Raw genomic sequence first — 26,380 nt, forward strand, 5'->3', positions numbered from 1 at the left:
GTGTAATGCTAATCATTGATACGTTCAATTCTTCTGAAAGAGGATGACAGATTAATTAAATATACATAGTAAAATACTAGGATGTTCAAATTATTTTTTTAAGGAATCTTTGTAATCTTCGATTTGTTTTAGAGCAATATCATTTGTTTTAACTAACAGCTGGTTAAATATAAACAATGGAACTATGAGGTTATTTAATTTACTCTTATTTTGTCATTGATTATAGGAAATAAGTAAGATTAGTAGAGATAATTAGACCACAGTTTAAAATAGTTTAGACCAAAATTAATTAAACCACAGTACAAATCGAGGATCTGTACACGAGTCTTAATAAAAAAGGATAAATGCAAATTATTTTACTGCTCCACTTTTCAAGGAAAGATTACAAAAATAGCAATGTTTACATGTTTTAATTCTTCATGGTAGCTTTTTGTTTACAATTAATGTTTGTCTGCTCTAACTTTGTTTGGGAAATATTGATGTCATAAAAAGAAGATCAAGAATAATCAGGAATCACGATTTTAAATTACCACCACAACCTCAGCCGGGTTTTATACAAAGATAAACAGATGGGTGTCATAGATTGAACACAACGTCAACATTGACCTAGGATACTGCAATTAGACAAACCATCCTTTTATGAAATCGTGTTCAGTTGTGGTTACGTTTGGGGGTGCCTATATCAGCGCCCCCAAACGTGAAAATATCACTTTTATTTCAACTATGAATATATTGTAGTTTAAATTAACTAATATGGGAAATTACGATGTACATTTATTCAATTAGGGTGGGTAATTATCAAGGAGAGAACTGATAACGGTATGGATAATAAACATTGACATTACGTCACTAGCTTTACTAGCGTGTTTACTTTTTATATTCCTGCTACATGTGACCAGTTCTTTTTTTCAAATGAATGTTTATTTGAACCAAACAGCTGTTTCAAAACAAACTGTTATTGTTTTTACTTTCCTTTGTTTACACTTATTTATTTAGCAATTAATGCAGTGAAATTGATATAAAGGATAGGTGTGACGATTAGTTTTGATGTTAGGACACCAAAGATAAATTACTGTATGTGTACTGTGAATTTGATTGGATATTATCGATTTATTTTAGGTCGTTTCTATTCAGACCTACTGGAAATTGTGTATAGTAGTTGTATTGTGGTGATAATAATTATGGAAGAGGCAGGTATGCTATGGAAGATGGTATCGTTGACTAGGTCTATAAACACTTCTCAATTGACTATTACTCTCTCTACTGTAGGCTACTTATAACCAGTGTGCGTCTGTGCGAATCGGCTGCAAATCTCACTTTAACGCTTTTCACATCGTAAAAATTACAGAATTGCTGTTTTATTGTAAAATTATCGGATTTAAAATGCATATTATATAGGCCTATGATGGAATAAAAACATATTTGGTCACACAACATTTGTTTACAAGATTATTTTTCACATTAAAACTGCAAGAAACTTTGTCTTTATATGTGTAAACTAGCTGATCTGAATTGTACACAGTTTTAACTGACTACTGAATTCCCGTACGTAGGACGGGCTAACACCTTGTAGTTTTATTAATACTTAATGTAGTAAAACGGGGTGGAGCCCGTGGGTAACAGCCAGTCTGTTATAAGTTGATAATTATAAATTGATGTTCCCGTGGTTGAAAATAATTATTCTGTAAACTTGTAAAACATTAGATAACTCATAAATAAGTATAAAATCATTCATAAAGACAATAGTAGCACTCCTAAAAAGGGATTTAAAGATAACAACATAAAAACATCATTATACTTTCTCTTCGTTCATTCTATTTTTTCTTGGGGTTCTAATGTGCATGGAATACAATGGATTATAGTGAGTTAGGCCTAAGTCTAGGTTTTTATTTGATTTCTATAACTACTATTGTATGAGCCTATTACATTATTCAGTACAATTTTCAATCTACAATAATTGTTTTGTTTAACAGTACGGTAGGCTACTTGTAGGTCTACTTTATTTTTAACATACATTTTGAGTATTTTGACAGAATGTTTGTTTACAATTAACATACAAGATTAAAAAATTTAATTTTCTTTTATTTAAAAAATTATTTTTCTTTTACCCTCTGTCAAACCATTGGACATTTTGTAGGCCTGCTGTTACAAAAACCACACCAACTAAGAATAATGGTAATAAAATTACAAAACTAAAATCTGTTAAGGCTAGTACTCACTAGGACACCCGGTCGCTTATCAACCGGCGACCTAATTGACGAGCGACTAAGTTGATGATTGAACGTTTTATTGCTGGGTGGTACACACTAGGATACCTAGCACTTTCAACCAAGCTGGAAATCAATCAAAATTTGGTGGGGATAGACAATTTGTTTTGTTCTGGTTCACGCTTTAAAGTGTGAACCTAAATGACAACACCATGCCCCCGACGGAGAGGAAATAGCTGCCGAAGTTTTGATTATATTAAAAACTGTGGGAAGTAGAGAAGAAGATAGAAATTGTTTAGAAGATTTTGGGTTAAAGGGTGGCTTTAACGTAGAAATAGTTACAGCCAGCCACATCGGCACTCCTATGAGCTTTTCGACTTAAAAATCCTCAGGATTTTAAGAACTATTTACATATGTCAGATGACAGTTTCCGTCATACTAAGCAACCAGTGACACCTCACATAGAAAAAAAGGACGTCAGATTGAGATTTTAGCAGTGGTTTGTTTCGTCAGTTCATTTTTCGTTGTACTGCGCATGCGCTAGCCGTCTTTAGTTGATCAACTTGGTCGCTGAAGCGTACACACTCTAGTTTTTTGAGAAATCTTATTGCCCGGCGATAAAATGGTTGATCGGAAACCCCCAGGTTTCCGATACATTTTCGATACATGTCCGAAAACCAAAAAGTTGCCTGGCAACCTACAAATCGCCGTCAACCAAATTGACAGACACGTACACACACGGCGACATTTGTGCAATTTGGTCGCTCGTCAACCAGATCGCCGGTTGATAAGCGACCGGGTGTCCTAGTGAGTACTAGCCTTTAGTGGGCCGGATCTGGTAGGTTGGAGACCCCTGAGCTAGCTTACCTGGTAAACAGAGTCCAAGTTAGCCTAGGTAGCACACATAAAACATATAACACAACACAGAAACCTTAATATTTCGTCCCAGTTATGGTCTTCATCAGAAGGAAGAAGAAAGAAGACTTTGACTGGCAGTGAAAGTTCCACTCCAGTGTTGCCAACTGTAGTTTGAATTGTAAAAAAATTCTGTTGCTATGTGCAACTATACACACAAACTGATATATTCAAATGTTGGTTGATTAAAAGTGCAGAGAACAAAATGTGAAGCTAGCTGAGGGAAGGGTCAGTTGGAATATCTGAATGTTAAGGTTAGGTGGGTTTCTGGAGTCAGTAATGTATTGGTAGGATAGTTCCCACCTTCTGAGTAGGAAGCTGTTGCATTGGTCTTTGGGGAGGGATTTGGTGGCTTTTGTGGTGAAACATGTATCAAAATCTAAAGCGGTGTTTACACTGCCGTATTACCACGTCCATAACAGGCGTGGCCAATGGACAGCCGTATGCAAATGACGTGGTGCCACGGTACCGTCCCATATATTGCGTATTCATTAAAGGCGTGTTCATTTTTATTTACGGGTGGGTTATTAGTCCAGGATCTGAAGGGGGTTGAGCATGCATGAAAAGGGTGACGCAATTTTATTTCTGATTATTGTTATAGGCACTATAGTGATCACGAAAACGCATGTCGTCGCCCCCCAGCGTGGTCGACAACCCGGGGGGGAGGGGGGCAATATGGCGGGGGGCGCCGTTTACTAAAACGCCTATAGCTCGAGAACTATTCTAGGTAGAACATTGCAATAAACGTCAATTTACTCAAAAGATTATGATCTTTAAAAATGTTAATGTAGTGAAATTCGTATCTTTGATGGTTTTTTAGTTATTTTATATTGAAGCTAAAAATCAATATGGGGTTATGGGGTTGAAATAGGTTTTTCCCATTTTTGACCCTAATAATCAAACAATTTGCAATTTATTTCTTAACCCATTTTGTAGAGCTTAAAAAAAGAAATAATTTAGTATAGCAAAGGGCTGTTGTATGCCTAACGGTTATGGATATAGTTAAAAAAAACTTAAATTCAAAATGCCCATGTTATTCTTACGGAGAATCAAAAAAACGGTTGTAGTTTGCTTATATATGGATATATTATAATCAAATTTGGCAATTTTGTTTAATTCATACTAAGCTATCAACATTTCAATATAAAACTCACCTCAATACCTTCCCTGTAGCAGCAAACCTAGGTACTCATTATAATTCATTTTATTTAAATAGGAAATAAAGCTGACAGTTTTAAGGGAATATTTGAGTATAATATAATATTGAGTCTGCAGGTTTACTGCGGCAGGGGTACCTTTTAAAGCAACCGAAATTACAAGTACCAAGAGACACCTTTTAAGGATAAACATAGCTTTTATGTTTGTAGATCTATGAATAAAAAAAACTGATGAAAAATCAGGAAGAAATTATAGGAAAAACTGTTCTTTACTTAGGTTATTTTTACTTTACAATTAAATTTAAATATAAATGCTGGGACATTTCATAATAGTATCATGAGATATCAAAGTGTTGTAGGTTATATTATTTCACATACCGTACCTTTAGTTTGACAATATGGACTGCAATGTTGATAACAGTGACCGAAACTACAAAAGGAGTTTGAATGTTGTATAAAATAATTTCCTTCAGAATAACGAACAAAATCTATCTATATATTAATATACTTTATATAAAAGAAATCTTTTTATTTTAACAAACTATATTTACAAGTATTGTAATAGTGATACACGTCTTAATACAATTAAAAATATTGTAGATTAAAAATACTTCTTAAAGGTAAATTTGTCATCCTTGTAGATCATCTGGTACCAGAGGTGTGTTTTTATTAAATAAAATTTGTTTCTTGTTATTTCATATATTTTTAAAACTTATGAAGCCAAATAAATCAATATACCATAAACAATAGCTCGTCCCTTTTTCATATCCGGAAAAAAAACAGTCATCATAAAATCAACCGTAAAACAATAGAAATACAATTTTGTGTACACTAGCGCCCAGTGTCGCCAACATGAACTAGATATGAACAAAGCTTTAGAATTAACAATGAGATGAGAAGTCTACTTGTGTTCGTTAGTCTATGATATTATTCACAATACATTTCCATAACACTAAACCGTGTTGGAAATAATGCAACAATGCACATCAGCTGATTGACAAAATAAATGAAGAATCAGACGCAATGGATTACGTGCGTTGTTTCGTGGTAAAAACTAAGTAAATAATTGTTTGTGCGGTTGATTCCAAGTGTTAAGTCTGTGTTCAGTTTTGTACAGTGAAATGTCGTATCCTATTTATATTTGTGTTACAGTGGTAGCAAAACGGGAGTGCCGATGGAGACCAAGTCAAGTCCCTTCAAACGCACGCAACCCCACAAGTTTCCATCGGCACTCCCGTTTTGCTAATAGTATAGTTCAATTCCACAGTAGGCCTACTCTGCCTTTACAGTTCTCATACTCTATCATATCGTCATATCGAACATGAGTAGTAACTTTAAAATGTTTAAATGGCTTACCTTGTAAATAGTGAGAAAAAGAAAAAGGTTTTTGACCAAAATCTCTGTTTAATATGTCAAGATAAAAGAGACCTAGTTTTTGTTTTTAAACCTAAAGAGATTAGTATAGAAAGAATTAGAGAGAGCAGTATATTAAGAAAAGATAATATAGCTAATCTAATTGATTCTAACAATGGGATAACATTAAAATGGCACCGATATTGTTATTCGTCATATGTTAGTGACAATAATATTACTCGAAAAATCAAACAGCAAACTACTGCAGAAGTAGATGATTTTTGTGAATCTGAAAATGACCTACAAACGAGTATTTTTTCATCGTCCACGATATCGTCACCAAGTGATGTTCCCGAGTGTGACTATAACAGATGTGTTTTTTGCCAAAAAGAAACAAAAAAGAAGGTTAAGACAACTTATAGAGTAAGTGAGGTAGAGTGTGCGACTAAACTCTTAAAACTCTGCCGCGAAATGCAAGATCAAGTCTGTATTAGGCTAAGTCCTTTTTCTTGTGTAAAGGATATTCTTACAGCAGACATATTATATCATAAGCTTTGCTTACTATCATATTTTAAGCAGGAAAATACAACTCAAATACCCGAGCAAGGTGTTACAGGAGAATCCGAAATCAACAACATATCACTAAACACACTGTCTACTTCAGATATAGATATCGCATTTTCTACACTTTTAAACGAAATAGACGAGGAATTAAACATCAAATGTTTTGAGCTGAGTGCAATCACAGCAAGACTTAAACAGTTATGTGAAAATGTGGATTCTATAATAGACAATAGGTCTGTAAAAAAGTTATTGGCTCAACATTATGGAGAAGAGTTGTGTTTTTCCCAACCCCTCAATCGATCAAAATCTCCTCTTGTCTACAAAGCCTCAATTAAAGCTAACGATCTTGTGGAAACCATTCGAAATATTTCTGATAACTCTCTTAATGTGGAAGACATGAAAGAGGAATTAAAGACAAACTCATTTAAAATGAAGGGATTCGTGAGCAACGATACACTAATTACAGAGGAATTTAATAACTTTAAATTTCAACCTCAGTGGGATTCATTTTTTTCTACATTGCTTGGTACGGATCGAATGCTAAATGACGAAGTACGGAGGAAGTGTTTCTCAATTTACATGGATTTGTATTATCTTATTACCGATGGAGATTTAACTCCAAAACATGTTTCGTTAGCACAATACGTACATCACTTCAGCCGATCAAAAGCACTCATTACTGTCCTCAACAAACTCGGACATTGCATCAGTTACCCGTGCCTGAAGAGAATAGATAATCAAGCAGCCAGTGATATTTTAATAAAAAATAAAACAGAGAGTGTACCTTTACCCACAAATATACTTCGTGATCCCAACCTTTTTCTCCATGGAGCAGTAGACAATGATGACTTCAAAGAGGAAACATTAGATGGAAAAAGAACAACCCATGTCACTGCAATGGTGTTATACCAGACATCAAGTGACCGTGACCAACAGCCAAACCACATTGCAAGAACACCTGTACCTCAAACAGAAGCTAGTTACACTGATATTATACCTTGCCAGACAATCAAGAAATGTACCGGAATAAAAAAGAAGCCACTAGTCTATCCAGAAAACTTTGATACAACAAATGTAACAGACAGTCTTAAACATGATAATTTCAGTGATTTGGTTTGGGTTCTTTGCAGAATGGAACATGAATCTATAAACTTTGATAGCTCACTACCAGCAACTGCTATGTGTCCTGGTTGGACACCTTTCCATCAAATGATTTCAAAGTCTGTTTTACCCACTACAAATATTGGATTTTGTACGTTATTTCCAGCACCACCCACTACGACAGATACGGTTTACACTGTTATGAAAAACTATGTTTCCATTAATGATCAGTTGGGGCGGAAGTACTCTGTATTATCCTGTGATATGGCAATTTATCTGATTGCCAAGCTAATACAAGTACAAAGTAAGGAGTTTAACCATTTAATTTTGAGAATTGGTGCCTTCCATTTAGCAAAAAACTGGTTAGGTATAATTGGACAGTATGTAAACGAGAGTGGTTTCTCTGATATATTTATTGAAACAGGAATCTACGGTGAAAATACGTTGCAGGCTATTTTGAGAGGTGTACAATACAACAGGGGTATCAGAGTGCATAAATTAATGTACGAAGCATTGCGTAGACTTCAACTGAAACTATTTCTCAAAGAAAGCAACGCAGAAAGTCTGTCAGAGATTAAAAATCATGTGTTATCCTTACAGCAAGCCGCATTATGTGGCAATGATAATGTTTCAGCTAATTATGAAATGATAATAGAAGAAGGAACCCCATTTTTCATCGCATTCAAAGAGTTTCTTAAAGATAAATCGTCTACTAACGAAACCTTCAAATACTGGTGTCAATATTGTGAAATGGTGGAAATTTTGCTAGACTGTGTCAGAGCTGAAAGAGATGGTAACTGGGATTTACATTTGTGTGTTGTAACTAAAATGGTGCCTTATCTCCTACTATTCAACCATGTTAACTACGTCAGAGGATGCATATTTTACCTTGCAGATATGGCCCGCTTACCTCAGGAGTTGAAGACTGCGTTTAGTCAAGGACACTTTTCTGTTAAGAGAAAAGCAGGAAAATTTAACAACGTGGCCACGGATCATGCTCTCGAACAGACTCTTATTCGCTCTTCTAAAGTACAGGGTGGTCTCATTGGAATAACTTCCAATGAAAGTGCTATGCAAAATTGGTGTTTGTTGTACCATTTTAAAACTGGTATTTGTCGATCCTTAGAAGAGTTTTGCGACATATTTCAGGACCCTACAGGTGACGTTGAAGAATTTGTTCACAAAGAATGGAGTAATACGAGGATAGAAAGAGATGAAAATGATGTCAAACTTGTGATTAATTTTATTAATGATCATGACAATCCTTTTGAAAACGTCACACCAGAATTGAGAAACATAGTGAGTGGAGTTATTGTCACAGAAGCGGCATCAAAATTCCTGTTAAACATCAAAGAAAATGGGGATTGTCTCTTGGAAAAGTTCAAAAGGCAGAGAATTATTGAAAAGATTAAGGGTTTATACGAGCCTATCGAGAGAAATCCTGTTATGACAATGTCTTCAACACCACATGCAAAACAGCTAAAAGAAACAAGGAAAGCTCCTCTGCTAACAAACGTTAGTTCAAAAGTGATGCTAGCAAATCAAAGAAACATTCATATCCAGGATTTGTTGAGCCACGAGCTATTAGACTATCCACCCAGTTTGGCTCACTCTACTGGCCAGCTAAAGAAAAGTATCAAGGCAGACTTGATGAATATTATTGAAAGTGACACTTCCTGTAGTAGACGTTTGGAAGAAATATATTTCCTCGATAACAAAGTACAAGTTATCGATGGAATGGCATTGGTTCATACTGTCCCAAACAATGTGTTATCAAAGATAGAAACCTTTAAAGACTTTGCAGATCTTCAACTTAAGCAAGTAGAACGTTTTCTCCAAAACAGTACAACGATACGAGTGGACCTTGTGTATGATCGATACAGTAACATCAGTACATCAATTAAAAATGGGGAAAATGATTTGAGAAGTTCAGGAAAGTCACCATTGCTTATCAAAATTCACAGCGATTTAACCAAGATACCAAAACAGTGGCCTCGTTACATAGCTATTCCCGAAAACAAAAGAAACCTTGTTAAGTACATTTCGGATTACATAGTCCATAACATAACCGTCCCTGCTGAAAAACAATTTTTTGTATCAGGTAGTTTTGAAAATGAAAATAACTGTTATGTAAAATCAGAAGACCAACTAATAAAAGACTATACAACCCTAAATTCCAATCAGAACGAAGCAGATACCAGGATCTTCCTTCATGCATATGACTCATTGCGAAATGGGAAAGGTGTAAACCTTATAATTCACAGCCCAGACACAGACGTGTTTGTATTAGCGGTTTCATTCTGGCATTATTTTAAGGATATTGGCTGTCATACCTTGTGGTTAGTAGCTGGCACTGGAGAAAGGAAAAGGGCTCTGGGATGTCATTTAGCTTCCGAAGCACTGAACGAAAAATTATCTAAACATCTACCAGCTCTACATGCATTTACCGGCTGTGACTCAACAAGTAAAGTAGGTACTAAAAAGTATGCTTTCAACTTAGCAAAAAAATCAGAATTTGTTCTAGATACGCTCCACCTGTTATATAAACAAGACCTAGATGATGCTCAACTTCGACAACTAGAAGTTGTATACTTAAAAATTATTAAGAAAAAGGGAATTACTTGTGATGAAAGCCGATATATTCATTTCTTGTCATCCCCATCAGCAGTAAATGACATTGGTTGTTTGCCATGCACATCCAACTCATTCCGCCAACATATCCTTCGGTGCACCGCTCAACTGTACTATTGGCAAAATTCCACTATTCCATTTGTGGAGCCTTTGGACTTGACACAATTTGGTTTTTTCTTGGATGAAAATAAGACATTAAAGCCCCTATTGATGACAAAGCCAGCCATACCAGACACTTTAATCCCACCTTGCTCGTGTAAAAACTGCAAAAAAACGTCTTGTATATGCTTTGTAAACCATTCATCTTGCTGTAGTTATTGCACTTGTAAGGACAATTGCAAAAACCCACTAACTAAAATGTATTCTGAAGAAGAAGAATAAGTGTAGTTACATATATTGTGTAATGAACGAGAGAAAAAACTCAAATTAAAAACATACAACTTCATTAAAAAATGTCTTAATGGGAAATTATGTATTAAGACGTGTATCACTATTACAATACTTGTAAATATAGTTTGTTAAAATAAAAAGATTTTTTTTATATAAAGTATATTTTGTTCGTTATTCTAAAGGAAATTATTTTATACAACATTCAAACTCCTTTTGTAGTTTCGGTCACTGTTATCAACATTGCAGTCCATATTGTCAAACTAAAGGTACGGTATGTGAAATAATATAACCTACAACACTTTGATATCTCATGATACTATTATGAAATGTCCCAGCATTTATATTTAAATTTAATTGTAAAGTAAAAATAACCTAAGTAAAGAACAGTTTTTCCTATAATTTCTTCCTGATTTTTCATCAGTTTTTTTTATTCATAGATCTACAAACATAAAAGCTATGTTTATCCTTAAAAGGTGTCTCTTGGTACTTGTAATTTCGGTTGCTTTAAAAGGTACCCCTGCCGCAGTAAACCTGCAGACTCAATATTATATTATACTCAAATATTCCCTTAAAACTGTCAGCTTTATTTCCTATTTAAATAAAATGAATTATAATGAGTACCTAGGTTTGCTGCTACAGGGAAGGTATTGAGGTGAGTTTTATATTGAAATGTTGATAGCTTAGTATGAATTAAACAAAATTGCCAAATTTGATTATAATATATCCATATATAAGCAAACTACAACCGTTTTTTTGATTCTCCGTAAGAATAACATGGGCATTTTGAATTTAAGTTTTTTTTAACTATATCCATAACCGTTAGGCATACAACAGCCCTTTGCTATACTAAATTATTTCTTTTTTTAAGCTCTACAAAATGGGTTAAGAAATAAATTGCAAATTGTTTGGTTATTAGGGTCAAAAATGGGAAAAACCTATTTCAACCCCATAACCCCATATTGATTTTTAGCTTCAATATAAAATAACTAAAAAACCATCAAAGATACGAATTTCACTACATTAACATTTTTAAAGATCATAATTTTTTGAGTAAATTGACGTTTATTGCAATGTTCTACCTAGAATAGTTCTCGAGCTATAGGCGTTTTAGTAAACGGCGCCCCCCGCCATATTGCCCCCCTCCCCCCCGGGTTGTCGACCACGCTGGGGGGCGACGACATGCGTTTTCGTGATCACTATAGTGCCTATAACAATAATCAGAAATAAAATTGCGTCACCCTTTTCATGCATGCTCAACCCCCTTCAGATCCTGGACTATATGGATTGTGCTAACAGATTAATTATTGAAGGGTGTGCTGCAGTGATTGTTATTTTAGCTGAAGATATAGCACGACATTTAAGTGTTGTTAAAAGATAGAAACCAAGCTGTAGCTTGCAATATTTATATTAAATAAACAAGGTTCACTTTGATACAGTTCAAGCATTCAAATGGTTTGACCTACCATTAATTTTAAAGATTGCTTTGTTTTCACCGTTTCAATTGATTCGATTTGTGTCAATGTTATAGATTTTTTTGTTTTCACCATGGTACCGAACTTAAAAACTAAGATGACAACCACTGACTTTAAAGAGCAATAGTTAAACTCATAGTACACACATCGACGAGACGGAAGACGATAACTCCTTACGCCGTCTAGCCACGCCTGCAACAGGCGTAGCAGGTTAGTCTTAAAGGGCGTGGGTAACAGGCGTATTGGGTTGCCACGTCTGTTTCTCTCACGTCTCCACTGTTTACACGAGACCTGGCCACGCTTCTCGAGAAAGCCTACACGCCTGATTTTGACGTGGCCCCATGACAGTGTAAACACCGCTTTAGTTATAGTATTCTGGCTAAGACATGGTTTACTCAACAGTAAAAAACTTTTAATTCTGAATACCATGCGATGTTCAATATCATGTATTGACTCCAGGAAAAATAGATTCCTGATACTAATTTATTTATTTTAAAACACAGACAACATTTAGTTTAAACTATATTGCGTAACTATTAAGTTCAGAGGTTTATAAGTACACATAAATGATTCTATTTTAGTAAGGTATAACAACAGTATGCCCAAGTGGGATGAAATTGATTAGTAGGCCTACTTATCACTGTTTCAATTGTTATTCTATATTACAGGCTCAGGAAACGGTGCTCCTGTGGGCCGAGGAAATATGAGAGGGAAGAGACAGATTTATGTAGATACCTTAAGAACCCGCCCAGAAACCTTGGTATCTAAAAAAGGTAAATGTAAAAGAAGGCAATGTTAGATCAAATAAGTATGATCATATTCTTTTTTTGTGTAGGCCTAATACATAACTCAAAAAACACTAACCACAATGTCATGTTGCTTAGTCAAGTGGGTAACCAGCTAGTCTCAATTTTATTTAATGTTTTTTCCTAATAGGCTGCAGGACTTTTTTAGAGAGTAGATTGAAAATAAATTATTGTTAAATCTAAATTGTTGAAAGTATTAAAGATTGCTAAACTAATTTTTCTAAAAAATCCTTTTAATACCATATTGTTTTACTAGTAATCACAAACTTGATTAACGTTTTGTAATTTTAGACTTATTGGTGTTTTTAACTAAATTTTGCATGTAAGCTAATGTTTGTTTATGTAAGTCTCTTGAAATATTGTGTAAGCAATACATATTTTGTATTTGCCTAGGTCAAGTCAAAGAAAATTGGCGGTTTTTAGTTTAATTCTTTTACGATTGTATAAACATCTTCATTGTGTATCAAGAGTTGACCAACAAGTAGGCCTAATTGATTTTCTACTGAAAAAAATCTTAAAGAGTCTTGACAGCCTTCATCTAGGAAAATTGAGATTGAAAGTATCTCTTATGGTACTGTATAGTATAGGCTACTGATTTCACAATAATTACAGTTTAATAATCATGAAAAAGTGAAGATGTACAAATTGATAACTTCCTTGGCTATATGTTAATAAAGGGGTTCTAGTTCAACATGACCTTAAGGTATCAACTTCAGAATGTAATGTGTGGCTGTTAAATGAATGGGATTTTTACTTTTTACAGCTATACACAATTTATGGAGACAGTCTTGTTTTTGTCAAATGTTATGAGTTTGAGTTTTGGCTGGATATATACTATCTGTTTTGGGTCTCCCTGAACCCAAAAAAGAGGTTTTCAAAGTAATGTCTGTGTATGTCTGTTCATAGTCTGTATGTATAGCATTTCCAGATTATATACAAATTTAGTATGTTATATTCCTTTTAGAAAATGGTACAACCCCCAATGCTGTAAAAATTGCAGTTCAATAGTCATTGCAATTTTTACGATTTTACCTATCAAATAGGCTATTTATAGTTTCTCCCACCACTCACATTATGAGGATTTGAGATAAGCTAATCGGAGAAAGTATGTGTCTGTTTGCCAATACCATCTATTATATTATTAAAGTGATACAATATATAAACGGTTAAGGCCATTTACCAAATAAAAATATAGGCATATGGCATATCAAAATGAAGCTTAGAGTGTGTAGATTTGCCGAAAAGTGTTGATATGGACGAATTCCCTAAGGGCTCTGCCCCACATGTGATTTCCAAAGGGGTTACGCCTTGCATGTTTTGGAAGTTAACGTTATTCAATTAATTTAGTGAACAACAGCTGGCCAATGCAATTGACACTATAGTTTGTTTGTTTACATTTTTGTTTACTTATTTTATGATTTACTTTTATGTTCTTAAAAGAGGTGTGGTGAATGGACAATGAAGCTATTTCTAGCTGTTTGATACAAGTGAGTGATTAAATGTGTTCAACACACGATTAATATGAGATTAACAAACCATGTATTTTGTTCGTACCAAGAGGTTGTCACCGATCTTTAACAGGTCGCCATTTCATTGAAAAGTATTTAAGTTAAGTATTAAATTATTAAAGATGTCGTGAAACAGAGCGGCGAGTTCAGGTACAACCGTAAGGTATGACGGTTCCACTGCCTTTAACATCCTTTCAGATAACAATTTCTCGAACTTGGGCCCTTTAAATGAAATAGGGAAAGTCAAAGTTGATTAAGTTGCCTTGTACTCAGTTTTCAAAATACTATTATAAATTTATAAGCATTTGTTTGATTTCAGGCACAACGGGACAACCCATCAAGCTGCAAGCTAATTACTTTAGCTTGGTTAACAAGCCTGATTGGTGTTTGCACCAGTTTAGAGTTGATTTTAAACCAAACATCGACCTAACATCCGAAAGAAAAAGTTTGTTGAGGGTTCAACACAAGAATATCGGTTGCCAGTACATTTTCGATGGAACTGTGATGTATTCAAGTTCTCGAGTTGGAAACCTGATGAAAATCGGAGACGTAAGTTTTTTTTTTTATCTGGCAAAATATTGTTGGTTATAAAAAGGAAATTATGCCTCACAAATTCCCTGTTCTATTTTGTTAAGTAAGTCAATACTGATTAGTTAACTTGAAAATATATTGATGTAATTATGTTTCTGTGGAACAAAATTTGGGTGTATTTTACAACACAAAAAATCTGAAATTTTCCGTATCAATCTTTTTTTAGGTTTAATTTAGATTAATGGAAATTATAGTCCTATGAACTTTTAATAAAACTTAAAATTCTTTCTGCTTTCATTTAGATAGTTTTAGACTCAAAATAATCAGTAAATTATAGGCTTTAATTTGAGCTATTGATCGTTTAAATCAGTTAAGTTCAAGATACTGTATTACTCAATCAAAAATCATAAATTTGATTATTTCTCAGATATTATATTTATTTTAACGCTGCGGAACAGCATGGGTCCTCTAGTTTACTTTAAAATATGCAAGTTTGCAAATTGCTCAGTGTAAAACAATTGATTTCAACTTCTTAAGACATTAATAAAAATGTGAATAATTATAGGTGACGTTATCCCTGGTTTTATATAGTATACAGTACGTTGCAGAATTGACTGGCAAATGAGTGTAATCCAAATGTAATATTGCTTACTGGCTTAATGATAAATCAAAATCAGCTGTATTGAAGTTAACAAAAATCAGCAGTAAATGGCTTCTAATGCTATTCTCATGGGGAACATTTTACGTTATATCTAATTTTTTGTTAAAATTTGGGGGATTTCACTATTTTTCCTGCCGTCACGGGTTTGAGACCTTTAATTTGAGTTCTCTTCCCTCATTCTACGACTTCCCAGTCGCCCACAATTTTGACGCAAAGAATCGAATCCTTATATATAATACGTGAAGGTGATTTCTACGAAACACTACTCCTCCGTTAATAATGGACAGATCTGTACAAACGATGTGTCAAAATGAAGTATTGTTTGTGTAGATGCCCCCTTTCACCAACTCCTGTAATAAAAGTCCCCGGGCTTTGCCCCTCAGGCCATCAAAATCCCAATGTATTTCTTATGGATAAAAGATTTTGTTTACTTAAACGGATGAATAATTTGTATTAATTACAGCTGTTCATAGTAAACACTTGATACACACAAAAGCGTTTGTTTTCAGTTTCGATAACTGGAGTGGAGTAATTGATTACATTATCTTTGAGTTGACACTTTTAAGCAATCGGAAATTATGACTGTTATTCGTTTTGAAATAACGCCCGTCATACTTTGCAATTGCTCAAATTCTAGTATATAGATAACAGCTGATGTTAATGATTTATTGTGAGTGAATTTGGAAGGATTTGTGATTAAATTAAAGAAGACTGACCTAAAAAAATTGATCATTTAAATTCAATAGTTAGTAGTTTTTGAACTTAATAAAGAAAAAAGATGTAATTAAGGGAGTTAAAGGTAATTCATGTATGTGAAAATGTTATTTAAAAATTTCTTAAGATTTTCACATATCAGCCTACACAAGATTTGATATTAATCAAAACCAAAATGACAGTTTCCACTACTTACCAGATTAAAAACCCATAAGTGTTTCCATAACTTTTATAATAAAGGCCATAAAGGTTGAATTTTGTTTCCTAAAAGCGTTGAGGTTGGCGGATGTGTAACTATTTTATACAACAGATGTACGGATCAAAATGTTTCTATTTCGTGTCCCTTTGCAGAGCACGGGTACAACAGCTTGTATAGTATAAATCTATTATAAATAAATACCCTATGCCCTATGTCTATAAAGATAAATTATTTGTGCGGTTTATTGAATTATGTTATTTTTGTTGTCAGGAAAAAGAGTATTTCTCTGAAAGAGCTGATGGATCTGGACAAGTAACAATTGTCGTCAAATTGGTCGGTGAATTGCTTGTTGGAGATGCGCATTACTTGCAATTTTTCAACATTCTAGCACGAAAGTGTTTCGTAATGTTGGGTCTGAAACTGATCAACAGAGATTTCTTCGACCCTGTGGCCAAGGTTTGTTCTACAGTCTTGATTTAATTTAGAAGTTATTAGTTTAATACAGCTAATACACGGTAATTTGAATTAGTTGTTAAATACTTTACTCTTTGGAGTTGTGTTTCTGTTGCTAATATTGAGTTATGATTTAAATGTTCATTTTTGCATTATTGTGAGTTGTAATTGAAGTATTAAAAAGAGACAGCTCTCTGATTAATTATTATTTAACACGTTCGTTACTGAGTGTCGCATATATGCGACGCCGCGGTCATTGCCACAGACCGAGGTATACATTTGAATCTTACACATAGACTGGCTGTCACTTGGATAACAGTCCACACAGACCACGGGCGAAAACCTGTAAAACAGTGATCATTTACATTGTAATACGCTACAATCGTGTTTGTAAATAAATTATTCTTGTTTCTTTGTATTTTTTATAACCTTTTGTAATGTCGCATATTTGCGACGCCCGGTCTACAGCAAAGACAATAGTGAAAATTATCACAGTTTTCTTAAAATAGACTAAACGTCGCATATATGCGACAGTTCATTTTTTGTGTTTTAAGGTAAAAGTAAGTAAAAAATAAACAGATTATTCAAGAACAGTTATCAGGGTGTATACCAACCGGGAAAACCGGGAGAACCGGGAAATAACCTTGAATTTGAAGGGACCTGGAAAAAACCGGGAAAAAGCCGGGATTTTTGGTCCGATTCCGGGATTTTTATTTTAGCCCCGGTAGAAGATTGTAGTCGTAAAATGCGTCTTGCCGCGATTGCGGGCGACGACGATGACGTTTCCGTGACCGCGGGAGACGACGATGACGTTTCCGTGACCTCGGGAGACGACGATGACGTTTCCGTGACCGCGGGAGACGACGATGACGTTTCCGTGACCGCGGGAGACGACGATGATGATTTCTAAACGGCCGCGTGAAATGCTCAAGATTTTGCCGCGATAGTGGCCGACGACGATGACGTTTCCGCGACCGCGGGAGACGACGATGACGTTTCCGCGACCGCGGGAGACGACGATGACGTTCCGTGACCGCGGGAGACGACGATGACGTTTCCGTGACCGCGGGAGACGACGATGACGTTTCCGTGACCGCGGGAGACGACGATGACGTTTCCGTGACCGCGAAAGACGACGATGATGATTTCTACACGGCCGCGTGATATGCTCATGATTTTGCCGTGATTGCGGCCGACGACGATGACGTTTCCGCGACCGCGGGAGACGACGATGACGTTTCCGCGACCGCGGGAGACGACGATGACGTTTCCGTGACCGCGGGAGACGACGATGACGTTTCCGTGACCGTGGGAGACGACGATGAAGTTTCCGTGACCGCGAAAGACGACGATGATGATTTCTACACGGCCGCGTGATATGCTCATGTTTTTGCCGTGATTGCGGCCGACGACGATGACGTTTCCGTGACCGCGGGAAACGACGTTGACGTTTCCGCGACCGCAGGAGACGACGATGATGTAGACACGGCCACGGGAAATATTCATGATTTTGCCGAGATTGCGGACGACGACGAATATGACGTTTCCGTGACTGCGGGAGGCTATGATTATGTCTACAAGGCCGCAGATGTTCATGATTTAGCCGCGATCGCGGACGACGACGATGACGTTTACGTGACCGCGGGATCAACGATGATGTTTACACTGCCGCGGGAAATATTCATGATTTTGCCGAGATTGCGGACGACGACGAATATGACGTTTCCGTGACTGCGGGAGGCTATGATTATGTCTACACGGCCGCAGATGGTCATGATTTAGCCGCGATCGTGGATGACGATGATTACGTTTCCGTGATCGCGAGAGACGGCGATAATGTATACATACCGCGGGAGATGTCCAGGATTTTTCCATGATAACGTAAGACTGTGATGACGTTTACGTCACTGTGGGAAGCGACCACACGACCGCAGGAAATATTCAGGATTTTGCCACCGTTGATAATGTGTTCATAAAAAATTAAGATAATATTCAGGATTTTGCTGCTATCGAGAGAGAAGATGTTTCCGTGGCCTTAAGTAATGATGATAATGAAAATGATTACTAAAATAAGGATTATTACTTTTTCAACACTAGCTCACTATGGACTTTGAAACAAATTTGATGTAAGTTTATATTGAATACTTAAGCTGCAAGTCTTAAATTGATTGTAGTTTAAGTGGAACCAAAGAAATACTCGGGAACCTGGAAAAACTTTGAAAAACCAGGAAAAACCTGGAAAAAACCTGGAATTTCACTTTAATAAAATAGTATACACCCTGAGTTTATAACTGAACAAATATAAAAGCTACATAGGATAATGCAGCATACATACATACAGTGATGCAGAAAAGTAAAGACCAGTTTTTCCAACTATTATATGACGTCACCAATCATCATATCCACAGACCAAGCGGCGGCACTGCAGGGAATTCAGTGCCTTCTAATAGACCGTTACAAAGATATAAGCATTTTAATAACATTAGAACCCCGACGCAAATATGCGTCGGCAGTCTATTTTAATGTGACTAGCCGTCGCATATATGCGACAGTAGTCTATGGGTGGAAACCGGCCGTCGCATATGTGCGTCGCTGGTCCATGTGAATGGAAAATTTCGTACTATTGCAGTAGCGAACGGGTTAAGCTATTACTAACCTATTTAGATTTTAATCAAATGTTTATGTGAATCACAACATTATCATTTCAAATTATTTGATAATTTAATTAGCAGTCCTTTGATGTAAACCTGTCGTCCGCATTATTTCTTTATGCCGTAAACTAGTTATTTCCAGTTAATAATCTTAACTTATTTCAATATATTAAACAAATTTAAATAACCTTTTAACTCTTAACTTATCACTACTAAAAAAATAAAAACTTTTAAGAGCTAAACTTTTAATTACAATAAATAAAAATGTTAAACTCGATACTGTTTAAGTAAAGGTTCTAACAGAGTAGGCTTTCAGAATACTGTCTGACAAACTAGTTAAAATTGTCATCTTACTTTTAAAATGTTAGCCTAAATAAAAAACTCTTCCCATACTATGTTTTTTGTTAACACTCTAAGGTCTTTAGCCAGATGACTTTGGTTTCGTTGTTCTTTAACCATTATTTTTAGATCATCAAAAGTGCGGCATCTTGACATTGCTACGTACAATGCCCCATGCTGAAAGCAGGGCTCTGGCATATAAAGACCAACTTTTTCAAGTGTCTGTCCTTGACTTTTTGTAATGGTCATGGCAAAAGCGACTCGACATGGGAACTGTCGACGTTTGAATTTTAGGGGAAAAATTCCTGCTGGTTATAAACTTAATTGGGACAGTAACACTTGTTTTCCAGCCGAACTTTCAGTACCTAATAATTTCAAGATTTAGGACTTTGTTATTCATCTCTTTACCATTAATCTGGTTCCATTAACCAGTCCTTTTTGTGGTTTTAAATTCCTTAGTAAAATTACAGTTACACCTTTTTAAAGGCATAATTTTTGAGGAGGTAAACCTCTTGGTGCTAAAGTGTGAAGAAATTCACCAGCTACATATAACTGGTCCCCCTCTTCTTGAATCAATGTGTCCACTGAATAGTAAACTTGACTGTCATTATTTAGTTGCTAAACTATTTTATTATTTATTTCGTCACAATGTTCATTCTTTGGTGAAAGTATTGCATGATTTTTTGTCTTTTTTAAAGCGTCTTCAGAGAATCCTTCACTGAAGATTTTGTCAATGATATTTTCATTCACAATACATTGTGGTGGAAGACGTATCAATGAATCACCAAGATCATTATGATAGCTCTCATGGCCATTCCCTATTCGTAAAAGATATTCAGCAAATATTGATTCGCTTGGATTAGCTCTCATGTTTTTAGCGAGTGGAATTTTTTTAAACATTGGCCATAAAGGTGATCTATCCATTTCATCAGTCATCATTGTATTTGAAAGTAAACTGATAAATAAACAGAAAAAGTAAATATTAAAATGACATAAGGGAAAGAGGTTATTTTTATCAAGACAGATGTTTTTAAAAGGAAATGAATCATATGTTTGATAAACTTAACTAAATTTTCACGTATATTTAAAAATACATGGAAACTTTAACCCTTTCCGCTCGTATGTCGCGGTGGCCGCGACATCCATTTTTAACGCTTCCACTCGAATGTCGCGGCTGCCGCGACATTGTTTTAAACGACTCTAAACTCACTTTATATAGTGCAGAAATGTTTAAAATGATAAGAAAGACTGATCAATGGTTTTCTCAATTTATTTTAGCTGCCCTTGGATCAAAGAAAACAACCACGAACGATTTAGTTGGCTTTGAAATAAGTTTGGTTCGTTTCGTGTTTGTTTACTTGAACGTCTGCTTCTGCTAGTTTATATTCTTTGTTCGCAGCGACTGTTATCGCGATTTTTATATTATATTTTACTTGTTTTGGGTAACTATTGTTTAGTAAACATTTTTCAGTGGTTAATTACCGATAATTTAGTAAAGTGAACGGGTAATTTTGTTTATTTCACGTTAAAATGGATGACGAACTTTCTTTGTCAGACTCCTTGACCAGTAAATTATTTGAAATGAAAATTATATTTTTGGTTTACTATAACAATTTTGGTGTATTTATATTTTCGGTTTATATGAATAAATAGGCCTACAGATAAATACTGTTCATCTCAGTTTACTAATCCTGTTCGAAAATTATAGGCAAAAGAACTAAGAAACAGAAGTCGCCGTGGAAACCAAAAATTCCAAAAACTCAAATTTTAGAAATTTACATATTTTATTCATAATAATACAAGTAAATGTTTATGTAATTGATATTTTTTGTTTGTTTTTACATAAGGAATGTAAATAATATTTTTTCAATACTCTAAAAAAAGTTTTATATTTTTATTTTGCCTAAATATATGGATTTTGTAAAAATTTATTTTGCTTTTGTTTATTTATGACCATACCGAAAATAAAATTTTAAAACTAAAATTGTAATTTTATGTTTATATTGTATAATAATTTATGCTGAATAAGAATCAATAGCTCAACCTTATTAAATAACTAATATTAGATTAAAAAAACACTAAAAACCAAAAACATGCCATTTTTCTTTAAATTAAATGCAAGTGTGAGGGAACAGCCATGCAAAATAATTCGAGTGGAAAGGGTTAAAGTCCAGTGGGGCGAAGCACAATGAACTGAGCGTGACAAAAATTATTCCATAACTATTGTCCTGTTTTAGAGAAATGTGCCGGAGTATGCCCTGGAAATCTGGCCAGGATATAAGACAACAATAAGACAACACGAAAACCAAGTCTTAATGTGTTCGGAAATTATCCATAAGGTCTTGAGAACTGACACGGTTTGGGACCTGTTATGTTCTATAGTACAGAACAACCCACGTGATTACAGGGTAAGGAGTTTACTTTTCACATATGTTTAGGCTTTATAGAAAGATAATTACCTAACATATTTTGATAAATAAAAAGGTTAAATTAAATACCTGCTGTACCGTCTGTGGCCTATTCTTTTCAGTCAGTGATAAAGGTTCTTTTTTGAGCTGTCTAACAAGTTAAAAGTCCTTTTCATCCCTGGGGCTGCGAAGAATGGTGAATTGGTAGAAAGCTGGAAAATGGACCTTTAGTAGGAAACCTTGGTCGACTGAAAAAACAGATTACTGGCTGTACAACAGGTATTTAACCTTTTTATATTTGTTAAAAACTGTTAACAGTTGCTAAACATGTTTATATTTTGATAGTTACTGCCCATTTAAGTAGCAATTAAATACTTGAATCTTGGAGGTTATTGCGTTAAACTACATAGATGTAAGTGCCATTGATTATTTAAGTTCCTTGAAGAAAGTTTTTACTGTTAGTTACATTGTCAATTGTATGTTTTAGGCTGAATTCACTAGAGTTGTCATGGGTACCATAGTATTGACAGGCTATAACAATAAGACATACACAATCACAGATGTGGACTGGGATCAGGGGCCTGACTCCACATTTGACAAGAATGGGGTGCAAGTCTCCTACATGAATTACTACCGTGAGGTTTGTTGTTTTTTTTATTTGTCAATGTTTTTGTCAACTATTATGTTTGTTGGCTTTGCTCTGGTCTGTCCACAAAATTCAGGCACTTTAAGAAGTCTATCTGGGTTACCCTGCCACTTTTTTTCTTAATGTATGTTATAGCTGATTGACAGTTTGAGCAACCTAGGACAAAAATGTATCTCCTTAAAAAAAAATGCTCAACCAGCCACCACTGTTGGGGATTTCCTTTAAAATATACTTACTTTGCTACTCTACAATTTGGCGAACTTCATTAAAAATTAACAAAGTATTTGAGTATGTACATACTCGAGAATTAAGTAGTTAATTACAACAATTCATTCACAAATAATTTATTTTTGTAAAAAAATACAACCGACTTCAAATGCTCTAAAAAGAATGAAATAATTTCAATAAAATAAACTTTTGTATTAGGCAAGCTCACGTATTTTAAGTCGGCGCGGCTCTATGATGATTTTTGATACAAAATTGAAAGGGGGTGTCCATATTGCAGGTGACTATCTATAACTAAAGTTGTTAATCTGCATGTCTTTTTCATAGTTATGTGTTAAGTGTTATTTTATTACCGTAATCAGAGATCGGCATTATAGTGGTATTAACGAGTATCTTTAAAGAGATTATAACGCATTTAAATGTTTCTAACTTGGAAAAGTAACGTTTTAATACTAAACTAGCTTCTTTTCCCTATTATAATATCAAAATAAATTATTATCCTATTCATATAGAACATTTGTGTGTAATATTTTCATAATGCATTTATTCTGAAGTAAACATAAAATACGAGAAAATATTTCCTTTAATATATAAACAAAACAGTTCAGTAGGTTTTTTTTATATATTTATGTTATCCAGCTACAATTTATTAATTTCAAAATACACACACAATATTTAATTTCAATCATATTTGCAGTTTGAGCCGCGCCGACTTGAAATACGTGAGCTTGCCTAATACAAAAGTTTATTTTATTGAAATTATTTCATTCTTTTTAGAGCGTTTAAAGTCGGTTGTATTTTTTTACAAAAATAAATTATTTCATGATTTTTAGTGACTGTATAATTTTTTATATATTAATTACTTGAGGTTTTTTGATAAGCAAAACTGTTTGAAACAATCAAAAGTTCCACAGAACAATCATTATTTTAAAACTGCTTGAGTCACCTGTTCAGGTTACATAATCAATGGGTATGAAAATAAACATTTTTAGATATTCCTTAAGAAAGAAAGAGTTGTCCATTACATTAGGCCTAGTGAAAAACTAATGGTCTTTTCTAGATACATTGAAATGTCAGACATCACCGTTTCCTGCAATCGGTGTACTTCTACATTATAAAAAGAAATACAGTAACGTCTAAAGCCTTTTGGAACAATATGAAAGTTATTCCTCAGCTACCAGCACTAAAAAATCTCCCAAAAGTGGAAAATTGGTCGTTAACACGTATGGTACCTTTGGAAAATATTATATGAAAGATTGGTTCAGCTAAAAGTGGTGTAAGTCATGTAGGGGGTTTTGTTTGCTCAAGATATAGCCTAGTCGAAATTGCAAATCATCTTCCTCTAGGACTTTCCGAAGCAGGCATAATAGTATTGATATGATATAGTAACTGGGTAGATAATATCAATAAACATTCCGCATCTGCAAATGCATGTTTTGTAATTAAAATATTTAACACTTTTAAGATAATTGACGATTATGCACTGTCACACTTCTTAGGTCGTGTAAGGAATAATTGCATTTAATTTATATTTATACCTGTTTTACGAATGCTTTGGTTTTCACAATACACCTTTATTTGTCAATATCATACAGCTATTCACTGAAACATATATGATTTTGTAAGTCAGAATATGCAATACTAAAAACAGAATTACTGTATACACAAATCAGGTCAAACGTTAAAATACATATATTATAGTAAAAAACAAAATGCACTTTTCTCAATGTAATTCATTTAGGCTCCATGGCAAGAAATAGTTTATTGATCAATATGAAGCAACTGTTTCATGAAGAATTGTCTGTAGCTTCATTTAAATGGTTTCAACTAACAGCTGTAGGAATGTTATTATTATTTATTGCCTTATCTGCACAAATGTAAACAATCTGCACAAATGTAAACAAAATAAATGTTGAATATTTAAGGTTTTCAGAATTTTTCACCGAAACAAATATTATACTTAAAAATAATGTATAAGGTACCAAATAGAAACTCTCCTGGTTATTTTGGTGGTGGAACCACACTGATCGGTAAAAGAATCACAGAGAAATTGGTGAACATACATAGAAAAAAAAAAACATCGCCACAAACAAATTGAGAACCTCCTCCTTTTGTTGGTAGTGGGGAAGTCGGTTAATAATCAAGGTTTTTGAAGGGAAAAGCACTGGGCATAGAATGAATGAATAATTAATTACTAACTTATCTAAGTAAATAGTTCCAGTTGTTGAGAGGTCAAAAATGGTTCACAACACAATTAACTTGATATTTCGCTCCCACAAGGGGCTTCTTCGTAAGGGAGAAGTGTAATGGCAGGTACCAAACTGGCACTATTTAAACTAACCAAATCAGTCTTGCCAACACATCTTCTGCAATCTCAAAAAAATACACTAAATGCAAAGTTTTGATATCACAAAAAGACGACAATCTCTTCAGAGCAAATACTCCTGAACTAGCTTTGGATCAGGTCTCAATTACTGATGTCTAATTAAAAATGATCTTACAGAGGTATAACGTCCAAATCCGTAATGTGAAGAACCAGCCATTGTTGGTGTCAAAGAACCGCGGAAGGGATCGTCGCGCGGCTGAGCTGACAGGAGCAGGTGCTGGGGGAGATCCCAACATCGTCTTGCTCATCCCGGAACTTTGTCAAACCACTGGACTAACAGATGAAATGAGGTGAGCGCCTAACTGGTAACAAGTGGAATATTCTGTGATTTTTGTAACAAAATTAAAAATTTCCTGATTTTGTTCCTTGATTTTAAAGTTCTGCTGAGGAAATGTTTATTTTCCATATTTTGGATTGAACACTTACTCCAGTATGTCTTGTGCAGCAAAGTCACAGTCATCTTAATATATGTTTGCAGTTTGCAATTACACCACATTAATCTCCCGTCCGGTAACAGCAACATGGTGAATTTTTAAACTTCTCAGACATCTTGCATTATTGTTAAATATCCTTCGATTCCCAAAATATTTCCAAATTGCTCATTTCCCACAAAAAAATGTGGGAATTAAAAATTTTTCCGATTTTCGAGTCATCAACATTTTTACTCTAATATATTCAGCTTTGGTATTTCACAATAAAACTGTTTTGTGAATGAGTTCAGCAGTTAATTTTAAACCACATTGTCTGAATTTGTAAGCAGAATGAAATCATAAGGGGCTAGCAGCTACAGTAGACATATGACCACCTTGCCTATTTGCAACAACACATTTGTCCCTGAGGTCCATCCTAATGTTCTGTTAAGCCCCTTAACCTATATTTATAGCAAATATATGTGGAATGCAAACCCGTAACTAAAACCAAAAATGTAGTTTTCAAGTTTTAACCTGTTATACTCTGGCTGACAGTGGATACATACAGAATAAGCAACACCCCAGATACTTTGTAAATCAAATTTGTATTGACAGAAATGTTTAAATAAATTAGAGGTGTGCGGATATCCGAA

General features: G+C 34.6%; 1 protein-coding gene across 1 annotated transcript in view; it reads left to right on the top strand.

Moving 5' to 3' along the window:
- Positions 1-26,380, top strand: part of LOC128999649 (piwi-like protein Siwi) — a 56,878-nt gene that overhangs the window by 12,206 nt on the left and 18,292 nt on the right. The window contains exons 4-9 of the mRNA XM_054426263.1: positions 12,459-12,563; positions 14,424-14,653; positions 16,480-16,665; positions 21,890-22,060; positions 22,548-22,700; positions 25,435-25,607. Coding sequence (XP_054282238.1) covers positions 12,459-12,563; positions 14,424-14,653; positions 16,480-16,665; positions 21,890-22,060; positions 22,548-22,700; positions 25,435-25,607 — 1,018 coding nt within the window. The remainder of the gene's footprint in view (positions 1-12,458; positions 12,564-14,423; positions 14,654-16,479; positions 16,666-21,889; positions 22,061-22,547; positions 22,701-25,434; positions 25,608-26,380) is intronic.

The sequence above is a fragment of the Macrosteles quadrilineatus genome, unplaced genomic scaffold, assembly GCF_028750875.1.
Source record: "Macrosteles quadrilineatus isolate MER2022 unplaced genomic scaffold, UCM_ALF_1.0 Scaffold_8__2_contigs__length_117827958, whole genome shotgun sequence".
Lineage (NCBI taxonomy): Eukaryota > Metazoa > Arthropoda > Insecta > Hemiptera > Cicadellidae > Macrosteles > Macrosteles quadrilineatus.